The sequence below is a fragment of the Pteropus vampyrus genome, unplaced genomic scaffold, assembly GCF_000151845.1.
Source record: "Pteropus vampyrus isolate Shadow unplaced genomic scaffold, Pvam_2.0 Scaffold1, whole genome shotgun sequence".
NCBI classification, from domain to species: Eukaryota; Metazoa; Chordata; class Mammalia; order Chiroptera; family Pteropodidae; genus Pteropus; species Pteropus vampyrus.
The window spans coordinates 7,186,446-7,206,237 of record NW_011888782.1 but is presented as its reverse complement, the minus strand read 5'-3'; the positions used below and the strand labels follow the sequence as shown (position 1 = coordinate 7,206,237).

Here is a 19,792-nt window from a genome sequence, read left to right as displayed (position 1 = left end):
TTTTCCCGTTTTCTTGTAAGTCACAATTTTTTAAAATACAAAGATGGAATTGGTGTGCTAATGTTTTGTTTAGTATTTTTTATACTTATGATCATAAGTAAAATTTGCCTAAATTCTTTCCCAAATACATCATATATTTTTGGTGACAAGGATATCCTAGCCTCAAAAACTAGCTGAGAATATTTTCTCTTTTTGCTCTATTGGACAAATTGTACCTATAGAAAGTTTGGTAGAACTTGCCATTAAAACCATTTATCATCCTGTGCTTTCATAGGGAAATATTTTTCTTAGTTTTTTAATTATGAGTCTAATAGGTTTAATTCTTGATTCTGTTTACTTAAATTACTTTTTTCTAAGGAATTGTATATTTCATCTGTTTAATGATATGTTATAATTAAATTTTTTTCAAATCTATACTACATAGTTATGTTACTATTTTTATTGCCTATTTGACACAGGACAGGGCAAATTTCCCAAGTGACAAGGAGACCAAGCCCTTATACCAAGAGAAGAAGAGGGTCCTTTGGTGGGTAGTAAAGAAAGAATTCAACACACATGCCAAAGTTAAAGTCAAAAAGATAGTTTATTAGAAGAGGGGTAACACTCCACAGAGGCAGAGAGTGAGAGGGATAGTGCAAGAGACAGAGAGACAGAGAAAAGGCACAGAGAGGGGACCCTGAGTGTTCAAGGAATTCAGTTTATATGTCATTCTTTAGTTCTCATTTCCTTAGTTACGGATATACAGTGAGGATGGGAAAGGGTACGTAGCACGAAAAGGCAAGACTGTAGAGTGAAAGGCCTGCTGGTAGTCACAGCCTTTAATCCATAGGTTCCCCAGGGTGTTAGCGTAGGGAATGACTCTTGGTTTCTGTTTCCCCTTCACAAAAGTGAAGAATGGGCTGTTTAGCAATCCCAGTAGAAGTTTTCCTTTGTTCTGAGGGTGTCCTCCCAGCCTGGCTGCAGGGCTGATCAGCACATTGCAGTCTCCGAATGTGGCTTGATTAACATTTTTAATTCTCTCGCCTCCTCCCTACATTATATTTGTACCTGCTTTCTTTTGTGTTTGATCCATTTTGCTAATTTTTGTTACTCTTTTCAAAGGACTAGCTTTTGTTTGACCTCAGTTTTTTTCTACATTTTCTACTTTATTATTTCTACTATTGTTATTTCTTTTGTTCCCATTCTTTGGGTTTATGCTGTCATTTTTCTCACTCCTAAACTAGTTCCTTAATGTATAGCCTTCTCTACTAATGTTTTTGTTGGCACTAGCTCTTCAGTATTTTTTATATTTGTTTCCTTAAGTTTAATTTCAACTATATTCTTTCATAGTGATTTTCTTTTATTATAAATTACTTTTTCGTACCAAATTGGAGTTTTCTGTTATTGTTATTGATTTCTACTTTTTGTAATACATCAAAAAATATGATTTATATGATGATTCTTTGGTATTGTTAAATCTTTTATGGCTTCATAAGTAGTCAAATTTTGCAAATATTTAAGCGTACGATTGACAAAAATGAATTCTCTACTTGTTGAGTACAATGTTTTAAACATTTTCAAATTTTTATATCTTTACCTTGCTTAGTCAGGTGCCCCTTCTTAAGCAGCACCTAGACTCACACTGGTGGCAGATGGCCTCAGTTTCTGGTGTGGCTTTTTGAGGCAACTATAAGACGACCGTCTGTGGATTGCTTGCTAAATCTTAACAGGTGGCCCTGGAGTGGCACAAGCTGGGTCTAAATTTGGCCTGCAGCTGAACCCCTCTCAGGACTGTGCCACTGGACATCTACTACACAAAGCCACAGTAATAAGACCGGGAGACTTAGGAACTTTGCTTAGTACATAGAAACAACACAGAGAGGCAGCCAAAATGGGAAGACAAAGCAGCAGAAACCATTTGAGAGGACAGAACAGAGATCCAGGAAAAATGGAGTCATCTATGCCTTGAGTTTTCCTTGAAAAAAGTTTTTCGTTATGAATTTAGTTTCCTTAATTGATATAGGGATGTTTAAGTTTTATATTTCTTTAGTCCATTTCGCTAATTTGTCACACAAGGTATTTGTTCATCTAAGTTATCAAATGAATTGGCATGTTTATCATACATATTCTCTATCCTTTTAATATCTTCCATGTAAGAGCTCTAGTTATGTCCTCTCTCATTTCTGGTATTGGTAATTTGTGCTCTTTTTTCGTTATCAATCTAGCTAGTAGTTTATCAGGTTTTTAAATAACTGATTATTTCACTGACATTTCTTCTTTGTTCATTCATTTCCTATTTCACTGATTTGTATTCATAGTCTTCCTTCTACTTTGGGTTTAATTTGCTTTTTCTACCTTCTTAAAGTAGGCTGAATTAAGACCTCTCTTATTTTAATGCTCTAATTTTCCCCTTAAGCACCGTGTTAGCTGCATCCTACAAATGTTGTGTTTTCACTTTCATTTAGTTCAAGATATTTTCTAATTTCACTTGTTACTTTGTCTTTTTTCCCTCTATGCTTCATTTTGGATAGCTTCTATTGCCATATCTTAAACTTATATTTTCTTCTGCTTTGTCAAACCTCTCAATCCCATCCAGAGAATTTTTCACCTCTAGAAACTCCGTTTTTTATATAAATCTTCTATTTTCCTCATTATACTGTTTCTTCATATCCTTGAGCATACTTATGTTTATAAAAATTTTCAATATTCTTGTCTGCTAATTCCATTATCTCTTTCATATCCGGATCAGTTTTTATTGGTCAATTTTTCTTTTAGTTATGTATCTCTTTCTTGCTTTGTATATCTTGTAATTTTTTATTGTATACTGTACATTGAGAATTTAACATTTTTTAAGCTATATTTTGTTGTATTTTAGAATTTTGAAGTTTGTTTTGTTACTTGGAGATCAGCTTGATTCTTTTTAGGCTTGGTTTTAGGCTTTTGGAGGCAGGTCTAGAGTATCTTTTATTCTAGGGCTCCTTTAGCACAGTACTAAGATATGATGCATCTAAGATCTCCACTGAATGTCCCATGTATTTAACAAGGTCTGTCTTTTCTGGCTTCTGGGTGTGTATATAATTCTCAGCCCTGTGTAAACTCAGAGTTGTTTGGCTTCTCATTCCCTGTAATTATTCTTTAACCCTCTGCTGTTCTTTCCCTAGCTTCATGAAGTTTCACCCTACCGATACGCAGATTGGTATTCAACTAAGACTCAGGGACCCCTAAGCAGAATTCTGGAGCTCTTTGTCTGTATAGCTCCTTCTCCAATACTCTACTAGCAAATTCTAGCTTCCTCAAAACTTAAAATCTCTATCTTCTTAACTCAGTGATAGTACTGGGCTCTGTTTGAATTAACCCCTCCTTTTGCACAATTCTCAAACTGCCTTAGGAAGAAATATGGGATGAAATATAGGGCTCGATCTTTTTTTTTCCCTGAGATCACAGCTCTGTAACACCTATTATCTAATTTCTGAAAATAGTAATATACTAAGTCAAATTTTCTCACTTATAGTGGGAGAGCAAGTCCCATAGTAGTTATGCCTCCATGGGCAGAAGTGTAAGTGAGTAATTTATTCTGCTTAGGATTCATTGATTATAAATATTCATACCTTCTGTTGATTGAAAAACAATTCTTAGTTGAATACTGTCCTTTACCATTCTCTCCTTATGATACTTCTAGTAAGTATTGGACTTTGACTTAATATTCAGCACCAACTGTGCCAGGCACTGTTCTAGGTAGGCATTTTGAATACCTCTGTGAGCAAAATATGCTGCACTAATAGAATTCACATTGTTTATAGCCCGTCCTCTGCCTCCTAACTCTTTTTTCCTATTTCTTTACCTGTGTTGTTACATCAGTTCTATATTCCAGTTCACTCGTTCCACCCTTGGCTGTATCACAGCCTATTTAACCTGTCACTTAATGTTTTGCTCTATTTTTTTCTTAGACTCTATTTTTAACAATTATAAGCACTTATTTTCAGAGTACTGTTATTTTCTCACATTAGGTGTCTAAATCTGATATTTGTTGGGTCTGCTGACTTTTGAATATGATTGCTGTTTTCTAACTTTTTATGAGCTCATTTTTCATGATACGCAAAATTTTTGTTATTGATTTACAGGTTCTTTTATAATTCGCATGAAACATCAACTTCTCATCTTTCTTCAAGTCAGTGTTCTTGTGTCATTAAACACAGCTTTTTACAGCATATCTTTTTTTTAGATCTCTAATTTTGTATTTTTATTATGGTGGCATTGGTTAACAAAATCCAGTAAGTTTCGTGTTGTACAATTTAACAGTAAGGCATACATATATTGCACTGTGTTCACCACTCATAGTTAGATTTCTGTCACCACATATTTGACCCCTTTTACCCCACTTACCTTCCCCCTCCCTCCTTCCCCTCTGGTAACCACTATTGTCCATGTCCATGTGTCTCTGTCTTACATTTGTTGCTTTTAGGTTTATATCTCACATATAAGTGATATCATGTGGTTTTCAACTTTTTCTGTCTGGCTTGTTTCACTTAGCATGATTATCTCAAGGTCCATCCATGTTGTCACAAATGGTAGTATTTCATCTCTTCTAATGGCTAGGTAATATTCCATTGTGTATACGCAGCACAGCTTCTTTACCCAATCATCTGTTGTGGGACACTTCAGTTGCTTCCATGTCCTGGCCACTGTGAATAATGCTGCTATGAACACTGGTGTGCAATTATCTTTTCGGATATGAGTTTTCAAGTCTTTGGGGTAAATACCCAGTAGAGGGATTGCTGGATCATATGGTAGATCAATTCTTAAGTGTTTCGAGGAACCTCTATACTGTTTTCCATAGCGGCTGTACCAATTTGCAGTCCCACCAGCAGTGTATGAGAGTTCCTTTTTCTCCACATCCTCTCCAACATTTGTTATTACTTGTCCTGTTGATAACAGCTCTTCTAACAGGTGTGAGATCGTATCTCATTGGAGACACAAAATTTGATCACGCTTCCTAGCCATTTCTTCCCTTAAAATCCAGTATTTTCAATATGGCAATGACACTATATCATTTCATACCACTCCTCTTTGCTTTCTACCACTCCTATCCTGCTAGATTCTCTGTTTCTTGATTCTTTACTGCTTCAGGGATTTCTCAGCCTGTATTGTTTCTGCCTGCCTTCCTCCAAATTGTGCCTTAGTCAATGCCCATTCATCTTTTATCACACAACTAAAAGTCATTTCCTTTGGGAAGCTTTCCCTAAGCTCCCACTTACTAGATCGTGCCTTCCTTTTTAGTCTCATAGCACTATAGCAATGGAAACTCCAGAATTTCCCTATAGACAGGACCCTGTGATTGTGATTATTTTGAGATTGGGAAAGAGAACAAGGCAGTGGCTAGGAAACTTCTGGAAGCTCTATGTGCTGGGCAAGTAACTTTTTTAACTTGTATGTTGATGAAGCTATACTTGGTGCAACCACTGTAAGCTCTGCCTTCCATTGTAGCATTCGTGACAGTTTTAATTACTTGTTCAATGTCTGACCTCTGAAAATGTATGCAGCTTTGATCATTTTTTACCTACATATACCCTAACCTTTAGTAGCGTTTGTGGACCTATTATTAAAACTCAGGCTCCTTAGCAGTGTTTCATGACCCTCTCCAACCTGATCCCCAAAACACATCATCAACCCTCACCCAACCTCATATTAATCTCTCACCTCTGAATTCATAAATGATACCTTGTCACATGGTTTACATTTCATCTCCAGTAATAGATTTAAGTCTTAAAAGCTGGCAACCCATCTTTGTAAAATATTTAAAAATATATAGGAGGAATGTTGAGTTGTGCACAAAGCTACGACTGTGTGTGTTTGGGTGTGCTGAGGAGAAGCAGTGCTAGCACACTTAAAGCAGTCTGGTAAAAATATATGAATTACAGGTTGATCACAGACTTATTATGAACCAAGTATGTACTCTAAGTCTAAAACAGCTGACATCAACCTAATCTAAGGACTTTCTTATAGCCTTTCGCCTATTCTATTGTTGAACAGCCTATTGCACAAAAATGCAGATTCTGTTCCTGGATATTTTAAAGCATAAATTATATGTCCATCTATTAACTGTAGAAAATGGAAGGTTAACAGAGAGCAAAGAACAGAGACCAGTGAGTTTTAGTAGGGGGTCTAGGAACCAAGTGAACCTATATGCACAAAGGGCACATATGTGAACAGGTGCATTATTTTGAGAAAGTCTTTAGCTTCCAGCAAGTTTTCCAAGCAATTTCTTTTAAAGAACTTTAAACCTAAACTAAAACTACAACCTTCAGTCTGCTCAGAAAAAATTACACACACACACACACACACACACGGGTTGTTTCTCATCTTTTTTAAACTAACTGCCAATGTTATATTGGACTTCCTGATAACAAGAAGGAGGAAGAAAGTTGACTTTTTTCCTTGCTTTTTTCTAATTATACTTTTAAATAAACCCAGCTTTGTCACTGTTAGCTTCCTTATTCCACAAAAAAGATGCTCCCATAAAGAATCCAAGTCATAAAAATACATAAAATACAGTAGAGGACATTTCATGATGCAGGAGTGTTCTCACCTCCTCAGCATCTTCTGTTTACTTCCTCCAAATATACCTGGAAACCTTCTTCCACTTGTTTTTTTTCCCCCCTCTTGAAGTTCATTTTTCATCTCTTTACCTAACTGTGACATTACTAACACACTTTTTCCCTCTTACCATTTTAATAGCATTGACACACCCGAAGGAGAAGGTAAATAGCACTACGCCACCAAGAGCCTTAAGACTCAAGTACAGGCATTGATTTCAGTCCCTGCCCCAACCACCACCCTCTACACACACTCACCTTTTTTTCTGCCAGAAAAAAAAAAAAAAATGTTTGAATAGTCAAGAAATCTAAACATTATGTTTCAAGATGGGAAAAAAAAAAAAAAGCCAACTTAATCACTACCTCTTGCAGTCATTATGACCTTAATATTCCAAAGTAGCTGCCCTCCTTTCTTTAAAGTTTTTACTTTGCTAAGAGGAGAATGCTAGTTAAGGGCCAGAGCAGAACAGCTCAGAATATGGAAAAGGCCAAGGGCTACCACCAGTAACCCTTCCTTGTGCAGCTCTTGGACTCTCTTAAATAAACACTGAGGGTTGGTCTGAAGAATAACAGCTTAAAGGGGATGACATGAATCTGTCCACAGTGCTTCAGTCTGACCCTATTTCTCTACTTCTTAGGTTCCAAAACTATAAATTTTACTTCCGGGTAATACGAAAACCTCAAAGTCTTCTCACTATTTTCTTCTAATGAATACAACCAGTTTTTAAATATTTGTTGAATAATAAAAAAAAATGAGATTTTTGACTATGGACATATGGGGGACGAAAAAGGGGAAACTCGCCTCCATTCCAGATGTTTACTTTCCTTTAGGACATCTTTCACCTGCTGGCTTCCCTCTGACCCTCATTCTTGCCTTCCCTGAAAGGGACTCACCTAATTGGTGAGCCGGGGTAAGAAACTAGACTGGGTTGTTCTGTTCCTCCTTCACCTGTGCCTCTTCAGAGTTGGCCTGCCTTCAGATAATACCATTTCTCTTGGCTGTGCACTCAGCTTAAGGGAAAGGCCCTGACCTGGGAGAGAGAAGTTGGCGAGGGTGCAGCGATGCTGGAAACTGGCGGTCAATCACATTCTAGGGTTCACTATAAGCCACACTTTCCAGTATCTATATTATTATTAATAAAGATGTTTTGCCATCATATATGCCTTATTGATTTCTCAGTTGGTTCAGAATTCAAGAAGGAAGAGGGGTTCTCTTTGGTGGGTTCTCTCGTACCCCAATAGAATATAGTATTCTTTCCTACAGTCAGCATTTTGAGTAACATTAAAAGCTTCTATGAGAGATGTCTAAGTATCAGCTGTATTTTCATCTGTCTGCTCGTTCATCTGTTTCACAGATGCAAAGTAGAAAAACTGGAAAAAAAACCTTTTAATTTCTAAACCAGTAACACTTTTTTAGCTGGATTTTTTTTTTTTTTTCCTTTAATGAGTAACAGTGGGCAAGATGCAATGGACAACTCAGGAGACACAGATACAGTAAGTGTCTCTTCTTGAAAATCTCTCACTGATAGGCTGAAGATTTTTATGAAACATCCCACAATTCTAAACATCTTCAACAAAATGCTTAAGAACTAAGAGGTAAGGATAAAATCAATGTTTATCAACCAGATCATACAGTTTCCCTGTTAAAATCAATCTGCTAGAAAAAGAAAACACACTACCAAATTGAGAGCTTTTTAAAATATAATTTAAAACTATTTTGTACCAGTACAATATATTAATTTTACAAATGTAAAATTTCATCGGCTGTTAAAGCGTTTGCAAAAACCACACATCCTACTTCGGCTTTATTGCACAATATCTATAAGAAAATATTAATTTTTAAATTAGAAAACATAAAAATGCTTTCAATATAGAAGAGACAATCTGATTTTAAAGACAATACTCTATAAGAATGTCTACCCAGAAAATAACAAACTTTCACAGGATACCAAGCTGGACAGATGCTTCGGCAGATTCAGTACAAAGCACTGTTTAAAACCAGTCCAAGATACATAATCCAAACTGTATCATCATTCTTCATTAGAAATCTAGATGCCACTCGAGGTGGTTTCATATACTTAAAAAAGTTGAGGCATTTTTCAGCATGAGCATTCTGAATATCTCTTACATATTAAAAACAATACTTCCAACTTCATGGCCATTTGCAGATTTTTTTCCTTCATGCAGATTATCTCTGGCAACTGTTTTTAATGACAAATGATCATCTTAATTCATTTATGCTGATAGAAAACATCAAGTTAAATATACTTTTAAAAGCTAGTCCTTTACAAAAATCAGTTTATCAATTTGTATCATAAAAATTAGTGTCAAGACCATCAAGATGGCCTTCATTTATTTCATATTAGCTGGTTCTCCCAGAGTCGGGATGGCAGATGTCCCACTTTTCTATGTAGTGTTAATCAGGAAATAAATCCAAGCACTAAGCTGGAATCCCAAGACAAGTTAATAAGGTTGTATGATGATTTTCAGTGGGATACTACCCTGGGTCTAAAAACCAATGTAGGTGTTAAAATACTGATAGCAAATCTTGGTGGTAATTTAATTCACCTTAGACAATGAATATACATAATCTGAAGATGCAAAAGGAAAAATGTCCATATATACATTATCAGTGGAGTGATTTGTATCACAGAAAAGGAAAAAAAATCCTTATTTATTAGAACAAGGATCCACCATGTCTGATACATATATAGAATATACTTCTTTTAAAGCATGTTGATTCAGTTTCAAGTGTTTTCAAATTTATGCCTTTGTGGCCAAGAAAATTGCCTTTTGGAACTTATGGCCTGCATAAGCAAAGTCGAATATAATATTACACGTTTGTGTAGAGAAAATAATTATTAAAATAGTGGTTATGCACTCACAAGTTTGTTGTAGGTAGATAGAGTTATCAAAAACTCAGATGCTTATTTTAAAAAGTTTGCATTATTTAGAATTTCTTCCTTAGGAATCAAAGCAGTTGCTTTTCTGGAACTGCATTTTTCAGAACTGCTCAAAGCACCTCATCTAGATGAGTGTTTCTAAAAAATATATATAAAAAGTCTACAATGAGACTTCAAACATCACCTATTTCACCTTTTACAGGCTTTTTTATCATGTATCCTTTCCTTAAAGTCCTTCGGAAAAAAATAAAAATAAACTCTCACATTCCATTAGAAAAAAATGGAAACATTCACGGTCTGAAATTTTCTGGATTTCCCCCAAATCTTGGTACTATGTGCAATTTCCTCATATACAGGTTTTGAGGAAACCCCTGATCATCTATTATTGAGGATTCAGCTAATGGACATGCCATAGAAAATTTACATTAATAGTAGTAAATAGATTAAAATCTATCTCATAAAATAAAAAATGTTCTATGACTTCAATTTAAATACATATCTGAAAAGCTAAGAGGTTTTTTGTTTGTGTTTCAAAAGTGCTAATTATTACATTTACAAGTATCTTTAACACATTAAGTCCAATTCTTTGTAAAACTAAACCACCTTGCTTGAGGCACACTGCTTGATGAAGGGGGGAGTGGAGGGGATCACTTGTCAATTAATCCAGCTTCCTTAATTTTACTGAAGAAGAATTTCTCCAGGATATTGGCACATTTGTAGTATTCACTCTCAGGGGGGTTGTACTCTTTGCAATTGGTAAAGACTCGTTGTAAGTCTGCCATGAATAACTTCTTAGACACGTAGTACCTATTCTTGAGGCGTTCACTCATGGTTTTCAGATCTGCACAGGAAAAAAAATATTAGCAATCTTTGACTCTTTTTACACACTAGACAACAAAAGGGAGATTGGAAAAGAAATCTATGTCATCTGTTCAATTACATTTTTACCACCTCAAGGCCTTGGTTTTAAGAAATTCATATGATGAGGGAAAACATGATTCTTAAATCTTATGTTCTTTCTTTTGTGAGGATTTCTTATATAAAATCGCAGCATTTTCACATTGAGAGGACTCAGTATTAGTCACGTGGCCCAATCCCCTATTCAGCACAAGAAGCTAAGTGGATTAGCAGCGATAAGTATGATGAACTAAGTACTGTTAGCTATTCGTTCAGAATTAATAGAAAAGAAGCTCTACCTACATGGAGCAGAACATGTGGAACATTTCTGAAAAGCTAATTACTTAAAACAATCGAACCAAGTTTGTTTCACTAAAGTTACAGCTGTTTTGGTGTTGTAGAGAAACTGATCAGAAATATATCTAAAAATACACTAGTGATCTTGCAGGTAAAATGGTTCAAATGAATTTAGTTTTATGCTCTATCGATGACATAAGAATGACATACTTTAGTTAATAATCTATTTCCTAAAGCAAATAAGCCTTGCAAGACTATTTTAAAATCAATATTTCCCCCAATACATCTATTTGCTTTCAACTGTATTTTTACCTATGAAGACAGTGCTTTATCTAAATTTATAATACAATGGGGCTCCTTTAATCCTCAGGCTCAGTACTGATTTAAAGAATTCCATCCAGATTAGAAGATGCTAACATCTACTTATTAACATTAACTTTCAGGTCCCTAGTTGTCTCTAAGTCTGATTCTGTAATTAAAAATTATATTAACTATACACGGAAAACTAAGTCAAAATCATTTAAGAAATACTTCTGAATATCAATAATGCAAACTCCCACTATATTATCAAATTTTCCAGAGGGAAAGAAATTTATAACTAAATAAACTGGGATTATCATTTAATAAGAAAGTAAATTTATGTGCAACATCCCAAACCGGAGAGAACTTCATTTGTATCAAAATCCTAATCTACCACAAACCACCAAAGAAAAAGTGGTAAAATATCTCCTTTTGCCTATTTCCTTTGACTAAAGTCTATCTCAGTTATAGGTATATCATCACATCTGTGAGTTCAACTTTCAATTTTCTTTCTTCTCTAACTAACATAGTTTGAAAGTTGTCAAGATACACAAAGGCTCAGCAAATACCCCCACTAAATGTCTTGTTCAAGTGTGGCTGAACAGATGAAGATGTCCTCTCATTTTATGAACAAAGAACAATGACATTTGTGCCTTTCTAGGTTTAATTAGATGTTTACCTTCCTTCCACTTAAACTCCTACCACTTAAGATATATCATGTTTATAATGTTTTGGAACAAAGAGACGTTGTGCCCAAAAAAGAAAAATGAGGGGGTACAAAAATCAAACGTGACACAAAGAAGTTTCTCCAAAAGCTTTTCAAACTATTTTTTGGAAGGAACAGGGTAAGAAGCAATGGGAAGAGCCTAAAATATAGCAGAAACAAAACAAGGATCATAGGAGTGTTTGGATCTTTCTGATTAATTACAATCAATTCTGCATATTTCTTTTCCAGATTTCTTTTCTAAAATGATAGATAACATCTTGCTTCCTCTAGCCTCCTTAGAGTCTTCGTTGACCAAATGGCATAGGTTAAAAAAGATGTAAACATCAGTGATATCATATGGCATAGGTTAAAAAAGATGTAAACATCAGTGATACCAAATATGAAGACACCATTAGATCATAGTGCAGGCACAGCAACAAATTTTCACCTCTCCCCATCTTAGGAATTCTGGAGCACCTAGCAATCCATGTGTGGTAAGAAGACATGCATAGGCCAGACTACTCAGACAATATTACCTAAATGAAACAGGTTAGATTATCATTCATACAGAAGAAAAGAGTTTTTTAGGACACAAGGTAAAGAGAAGAAATGTTTTTGGAAAAAGACAAGAAAGTAATGAGGAAAAGTAAAATTACTGGTTTGTCAGTACTCAAAAACATGACCATCTTAGGGGCAAGATGGTCATTTCGATATTTCTCCCAGTACACAAAGGCATTCCACCAAAATTACTATTGCTCCATGAAAGAGCACCATTTACTGTTTTAATTAACTGCGTCCAGCACATACCTCAGCCCACCACTGGCCTTACTCAGTGTGGTCAATTTTTCCCTCGTGAGCATTCATTTATACACACGAGTGGTATCCAGCTGGAGAGGCTCACGCCCTTCTCAGACTAGAACAAGCACAAAACTTCCAGAAAGCAGGCTATAAGTAGGCTATGACGAGATCTGCTAGACCTCTCACTGCAGGTCTTCAGAATGCACATAGACAGGAGCAGAAGGATGATTACTCTCCCCAAACATACACAACTTTCCATGAGGGTTTCACAAAAGAAGTTGAGATGGTCCAGGAGATGAAGATGCAAAGGTCAGTTAGTTTGGAATGCACCTCAGGGTTTTAACATATTTTTTCATCATGGAAAATATTGATTCCCAAATTACCTTTCCATTCAGAACTCTGGACTCAGTCAACCCTCATTTTGGTTTTCATGTACTGAAATATGCAGAAGCAAGGCAGAGAAAAAAGGGAAAGAAAAGCGTACAGATGTACAACCGCTTTAAGGAGTTATAGACTACTGAAATCATTACCACAACTGTATAAAATATTCATGTGAAAACGAATGCCACAAGAAATATCTACAAATAACTGCATCATCAGGGAGCAAATGGATCCTTCTCATCCTTTCTTTTATATTTTAATCCTTTCTTAGCACCAGGAATACATGACAGGTCGAAAAGAGACAGAAAACACAGGCTCTCTTCAAAAAAATGGCCACATAATCCCCTGAAAAGAAAACATTTCAGCTAGTCTGTCATCTGTAAATTAGTTTAATTTGGACATTCTCAATTGATTCAATTAATCATTCATTTTAGCATAGTGCAGGCACAGCAACAAATTCCACAAGTCTACATTTCTAAAGGCATTTTTTTTAGTTTGTTGATTTGGTTTTGGATGTGAGACAAAGCTTAAAATAGGAATATAAGCAGTGACACTAATAGTATCCAAGGGCATGAAAAATCAAGGACTGCATTAACTATGATTTCTCCTTCTGAAAGTATAGCAGTCAAGCAACTTCATCTAACTTATTTTCTATTGCCTTCAAAAATGATCAGATTCAAAATAAATCAAGAGGATAACCTGAAATTTTTCCATTTGCAACCCGACAGGTAGCACATAAGCAAGGTTATGTCCAAACAGCCAGCTTTCATATCTAATGCTATCTGCGATCTCTTCCTGGGCTTCCTGCAGCTAGTGTTGCTGGTGTGTGGGTTCCCAAAGACAAGTTGCAGAATCTCTCTCATGAATATAGCCACCCACTTTTCCTTTGTGATCCTGCTCTGACATCACTGTCCTCCACGGGTACATGGAATCCCACCACTCATCATACATACCGTATCCTACTACAGAAGAGTATAAACCAACCTCAGCAATCATTTGTCCCCTACACCACCATCCAAAATCTAAACTTAGAAAATATTAATGGCATTACCCATGGGGAACCTTATAACTTCATAATATCCCGGAGCTTCTGTTCTCTTTACGGGTTCCATGAAGGGCCAAGCACTTTGATGGCTCTTGGGTAAAGAAAAAAAGTAAGGTATCAAATATGGAAATTCCATGTGGTAAATCATTTCAAAATACTGCATCAGGTGAATGAAAAAAAACACCCACCTTCACCTGCTGGAGGATGCTCTTGAGGGTGCTGTAAAGCTGATCAGGATCTTTGGGCTCTTTACTTGAAGAGAAAAGAGTGAACAACAGGGATGACAATTAATTTCTTACCCTTTTGTCAGCTGCTTCCTATTCAGCTCAGTTTTATAAAAATTTAAAACTAGAATTATCCCGGAATTTTTTAATGAAAATTGAAACCCAACAAGTATTGTGCTGGTGATTACAATCATTTTGCCCATTTTTTTTAAGTTGCTGGGAGGGGAAAAAATTACTTTCATTAACATCTTCTCGCCCATCATACTTACCTTTTCTCTTTTCCACTCGGTTTCCAGCCTGTCTCTCCTATATGTCAATGAAATTAAACACTAAATGAGAACTGCTTTTGGTCAAGAGAATAACAGTTAATACTTATCAAAAACGCAATAAATTACAGCCATGCCTTAATAAGTCTATTTCTGGGAAGAAACTGAAATTAAGTGTAGTCAGTCACCTCCTCATATAAGTAACACTACAAAACATGTCCAAGACCGACAACAGTGCTCTACACATTAGTGTTTCATAAAGGAACTCCAACCTTTCAAAGGAAAGCACAAAAAAATAAATATGTCCAGTATGGTGGGCACGTGTATTTTTTAAACTCAAAGCCACTTTTTTTTTTTTTTTTTTTTGCCAATCACCACTGGAAAGAATTAAGCTGTTATTCTTGGTTAGAACAAATTCTGTCCTGGTCTCTATTTTATTTGGCAAAGACCCTGCTTCTAATGCAAGATGGTTTAGTATAGCAGAAAGAAAACATAGCCTGGAGTCCAACAGAGCTAGATTGATTTCTGGCTCTCTCCTGAAAAGCTAACTTACCCTAGATAAGTTACTGAACCTTTTGTCTCTCAGTTCATCAATCTATAAAACGGAACACTAAAAATTAGATGATGTTATCTCATAGAAGAATGCCTGGCACAAACTGGCGTCCAGTGATATTGGAGGTATTCGTCATTAACAGGGATAATATGGGAAAGTAAAAGGTCCGGCTCTGGCAGTAAAAAGGAAGCAAGATCTGTTACAGAAGCAGATTTGATTATGAAGAAACATATGTGAAACATATAATGAAGAAACAATGTCTTTTTTTCCTGGAGGATTTTAGTTTGTTTGATTTTGTCTTGCTTTTTAAATCTTCAATATACCAGAAGATCCTGGACCTGAACCAAATGAAAAGTGGCAATATTCAATAGCTTCTGATCTACACAATGCTGTCTTGTATGTTTTAACTCAATACAACTCGCTGCTAACATACTCGTAGATAAGAGCCCTTGGGAAAACTATTGTAAAATGGGGAACCTGAAACAAATTATGTGATTTCCAATCATATTTTTTTAGAAGTCTGGGAAAACTAATTTAGCCGCGCACAGATTTATGCAAGTTGAAACCATAATGGCAATGAGACATGGTGCGACAGTATGATGTTTGGAGATCTGAATTGGGTTGCTTCTACTTCTGACAGTTACTGGCCAAGTAAGTTAAAGGACTTAACCATTCTGACACTCAATTTCTGTTTGTAAAAGTAGATTTCCCCTACTTTCAAGGCCACATATGGGCAGTACCTAGCACTGTGCTATAAATAGCAGGCTCTCGTAAAATGATGGATATTAATAGCTACAAAGGGGGTCATCTAAGCTCTCTTTCGTTTGTTTGCATTGGGAAGTAGGAAAAAGACATAAAAGAAAAGCATTTCTGCCTTCTTAAAAGACTAGAAATACCATGAATGGAGATGAGCAAGGCGAAAAGCTTTTCAAAGTACTGTACTCTGGTAATTATTTCAAACACATCTGACAGCATTACCAAAAGATTTTTGATTTAAAAGAAAATCTATACATACTAATTCCAGGAATGCTTTCTATTGGAATCTGTCGAACTCCATCTTTAAAACACGAAAGTCCAGGGTAGACTTTTCGAATCTGAGCTTGTTTTCTTTCTATCAGCTTTTTAATGATCTGTAAAGCACAGGAAAAACATGTGTTCAGAGACAGAAGTCTGTGGCCACAGCTTACGTCAGCCAACGTAAGGAGTTGTTTTCCTAACAAAATAAAGCCTTTTGGAAACAAAAAGGGAGAAAAGAGTGAATTCTATTGAACAAGAAAGACATGAAAACATTCTATTACACCATGCCCATTTAGTGTCACTCACACAACCTTCTTTGAACACCTGGCTGATATTGAGAGAAAACACTGCTCCAAGGGCCCATTGTCCTCTTTAGCATAAGAGCCAAGGATTTTGCCCTGCTTCTTCGAGGAGCCTCTGCCAGAGCTACAGTAAAGCAGCTGAGCACCTGCTACCCAGACAAGCATCAGACCTCTTCACATCCCATGACTAGGAACTGTGTTCCCTTCCGACTGAAGGAGCAGAAAAGCCGACTTCAGAAATTCTCCAAAACCTGAGAAGATGACCTTGCAATTCAAACTTTTCAAGGCTTGGGCCCCAACCTATGCTGTTTGCATCCAAAAAGCAGCTCTAAAGAATTGTCTGTCAAGGCACCACAACCATGATGTGAGAGAATTTTGAGGGGTGTTTGTTTTGTAAAATAATTCCTAATGTACTGAGGTAATTATTTCCAAAACAGTGCAGTTTTCCCTTTAAAAAAGAAAAAAAAGACTAAAAAAAAAAGAAAAATCACCATCCGAAAATTAACCATATCATAACTGAATTTTGGAAAAAAGAAAAAAAAAATAGTAGCAGTCATTAATTGAATTCACAAAAGAAAACAAAAAAATTCTAGTTCCTAACTGCTTAACCTCAAATTTATCACTGGTAAATGACGTGGCATGAATTCATTATCCTACCAATTAAACAAAAAATTTCATAAAATGAATGGGACTAGTAAAAGTACATCCCTATAAATCTAGTTCAGTGCTGCCCAATAAAAATGTAATGCAAACCACTCATGTAATTTAAAATTTTCCAGTAGCCACATTTTTTAAAAAAGTAAAAATAAATGAAATTGATTTTAACATTATTATTTAACCTAATATATTCAAAATATTTTCATTACAGCATATAATCAACAGAAAAAGTTGAGATAGTTTACTTTTTTTTATTCATACTAGTCTTCAAAATCGGAGTGTTTCTCAGTTTAGATTAACCATAGATCAAGTACTCAGGAGCCACATGTGGCTAGTGGCTGTTCCTTTGGAAAGGCCAATCAAGATAAATGCTCTCCCTTCACGTATTTGTAAGTACAAGTCTTTTTTTTTTTTTTTTAAAAAAAGACTCCCAATGGCAATCTTTTAAATAAATGCCTTTAGAAAATATAATTTCAAATATAACTTGAAACTTTTTTTCCCCTTTACCGAAGGACTTTCCAGCATGATGACCTATCAGGTGGCTTCCATATCCCTCACAACAGCACCCTGAAGTTGGGTGGCCTCTTGGTGAGTGACTGCTAACTGCAGTGGGAGGCTTCCTAACCTCCCTATGCCTCCAAGGACCACTTTGGAAAAAGAAGGCATTTCTCTTCTAAGCTCTTCACCTCCCTAGAAAATGTCTTCACTTCCTCACCATGTTATCATCTTTCCCTCCTCAAATCCATCTCTCTTTCCATTGCTGTCAGTTTTAATTTTCCCAAACAGAAAATTCGGGAAGACTCTCCCCTCTTTAGTACATTACCAAGTCTTAACACTCCTTTAAAAAAATCTCATTGCTTTGCCTTGCCCTGACTTTGGCTCCTCCAATCTCGGTTCCTTGTAGTCTTACATGTAGATTAAGATTTAAGAATAATCCCTCCCTCCCAGCCCGCATACATATGCACACACATGCACACACACATACACTCAATTCCGCCTGCTCATAGTCTATTCACACTTTCTGAAACAGTGGCTTTCATTACTCACCCACCTACGGTCCTAGTTATTCATGTGCCCATGAATCTACTTGGACTCTTGAGTCTTTGCTCATGCTGATCCCCCTACAAGGCTGTCCATTTCAAAACACATCTTGCGCAAAGCCATCTCAGATGACACCGGGCCCCTGTGGATCCTACCAGTTCCTTGGAGTCAACACAAAGTCCTCGCAAAGCTCTCCACTCAGCTCTCCACTCTCTGTGCCACCTGTCTAGCTGCACTAAGTTTCTCTCTCCATCTCCACTAACCACAACTACGAGTTATTCTGCTCTTTATGCTTTCAGGGGCTAGGAAAATCCTCCATATACTTAGAGTTTGTTTGCTACCACTATTTGTCTCTACCCTTCTCAAAGGAGTTTTCAAAGTTGGAATAAGTGATATTTGTAAAAATTTTCTGACTTCTTTGTTAGAAGATACTATATGGATCCAAATATTTTATTATGGTAACTTCACATCTCTTTTAAAAGATCTAAATTACAGCTCCAAGCCTGCATCATCCATTAAATGTATTAGAGAAGGCTGGAGGTAAAGAGGAAGGTGAGCAGAGAGGGGAACGAGATCCAAGAGAAGAGGAGAAAGAGGAAGGGGGAAGGAGATGTGCCTTCTAAAAAGTTGACTGTTTTTGTTAGCTCTGTGCTTATGGCTTTACCCTTTATGAAGGAAGAGCCAACAACAGATCGGGACCACATCGATTTGCAGAGCCTGCCAGGGGTATTCTGCTCTCAGCTTATATTGTGGGGATGAATTGGTGCTGCTGAGAGGAGGAATGAGGAAAGAGCAGCTGACAGCACAGTGATGGCTTTAGTTGGCCAGCAGCCTCTAGTGCTGAACAAAGAGCTGATGAATTCAGACCTGCTCATTAAGCTCCAAAGAGAACAATGAAGAAAGCTAGCTCTTCAGAGAGAGACGGAGAGAGGAGCCTGCTGCGCTTTTATTAACTCACCAAGTACCCTATTTGGAATTCTCTCTCAGACTGACATTTTGACCAAGAAATCAACAAAGGTTGTTTTTATTTTCTAACTTAAAACAAAAAACGCCTTTTGCCCACTTCCCTATGAAGCATAAGGACAAATCTGAGCCACTTTAAGTAAAAGGGAAATACTTATGGAGACCTACTATGCACCAGACACTGTGTAAGTTGTGTCTGTTATACTGGTGATGTCTGATAAATAACTAAGAACTAAGATTAAGGGGCACTGGTAGAAACCAAAAACAAAGATATGATTAAGACAAGACTTCTAGAAGTTACTTCTGAAAAAAAAGTGCACTAGAATGAATAACAGAAGTACAAAGTAGATGTGGGATGATACAGCTGCAAACTCCCAGTTTTTGAACTGCAACGAACCAGGGAGGTAAGGATGTGATCGTGGGCTTAACACAAAGTTCATTTATTTGTTAAAAAGCCTCTGTGCACTCCCCAATTATGTTCTTTTTATGGTTTTTTCCTGTCTTAGAGAAATGAAAAATTGCTATGTAGTCAAATCTATCAACCGTTCCTTTTACTGCTTCTCTTTTAGTTCATATGCATAAAAGACTTCACCCTGATATTAGATAACCAATCAGTTAATACCTAGAAGTGTAAGCCTTCAGAACTTGGCAATGTAAAAGGAGAGAATAATACACACTAAGATAAATGTCTATTTAATACGATGAATAATTGAAATTCCAATGGGGAGGATCAAACTAGTGCTAGAGAAGTTCCAAGGAGGAAATAAACAGGCTGAACTGGTTCAATTTGTGTATATGCTGGGATAGGGAGATGGATAATGGATGCAAGACACCAAGCAAGAGGGTTAAAGTATTACTAATGGCCTTTGG

General features: G+C 36.3%; 1 protein-coding gene across 1 annotated transcript in view; it reads right to left on the bottom strand.

The window, feature by feature from the left end:
• Window positions 1-8,255: 8,255 nt before the first annotated feature.
• KAT2B (lysine acetyltransferase 2B) overlaps window positions 8,256-19,792 on the bottom strand; it is a 65,374-nt gene continuing 53,837 nt past the window's right edge. Inside the window, exons 14-18 of the mRNA XM_011354901.2 lie at window positions 15,958-16,072; window positions 14,393-14,429; window positions 14,088-14,151; window positions 13,906-13,990; window positions 8,256-10,316 (exon numbers count right to left, since the gene is read on the bottom strand). Of these exons, the coding sequence (XP_011353203.1) occupies window positions 10,123-10,316; window positions 13,906-13,990; window positions 14,088-14,151; window positions 14,393-14,429; window positions 15,958-16,072 (495 nt within the window). The 3' untranslated portion in view covers window positions 8,256-10,122. The remainder of the gene's footprint in view (window positions 10,317-13,905; window positions 13,991-14,087; window positions 14,152-14,392; window positions 14,430-15,957; window positions 16,073-19,792) is intronic.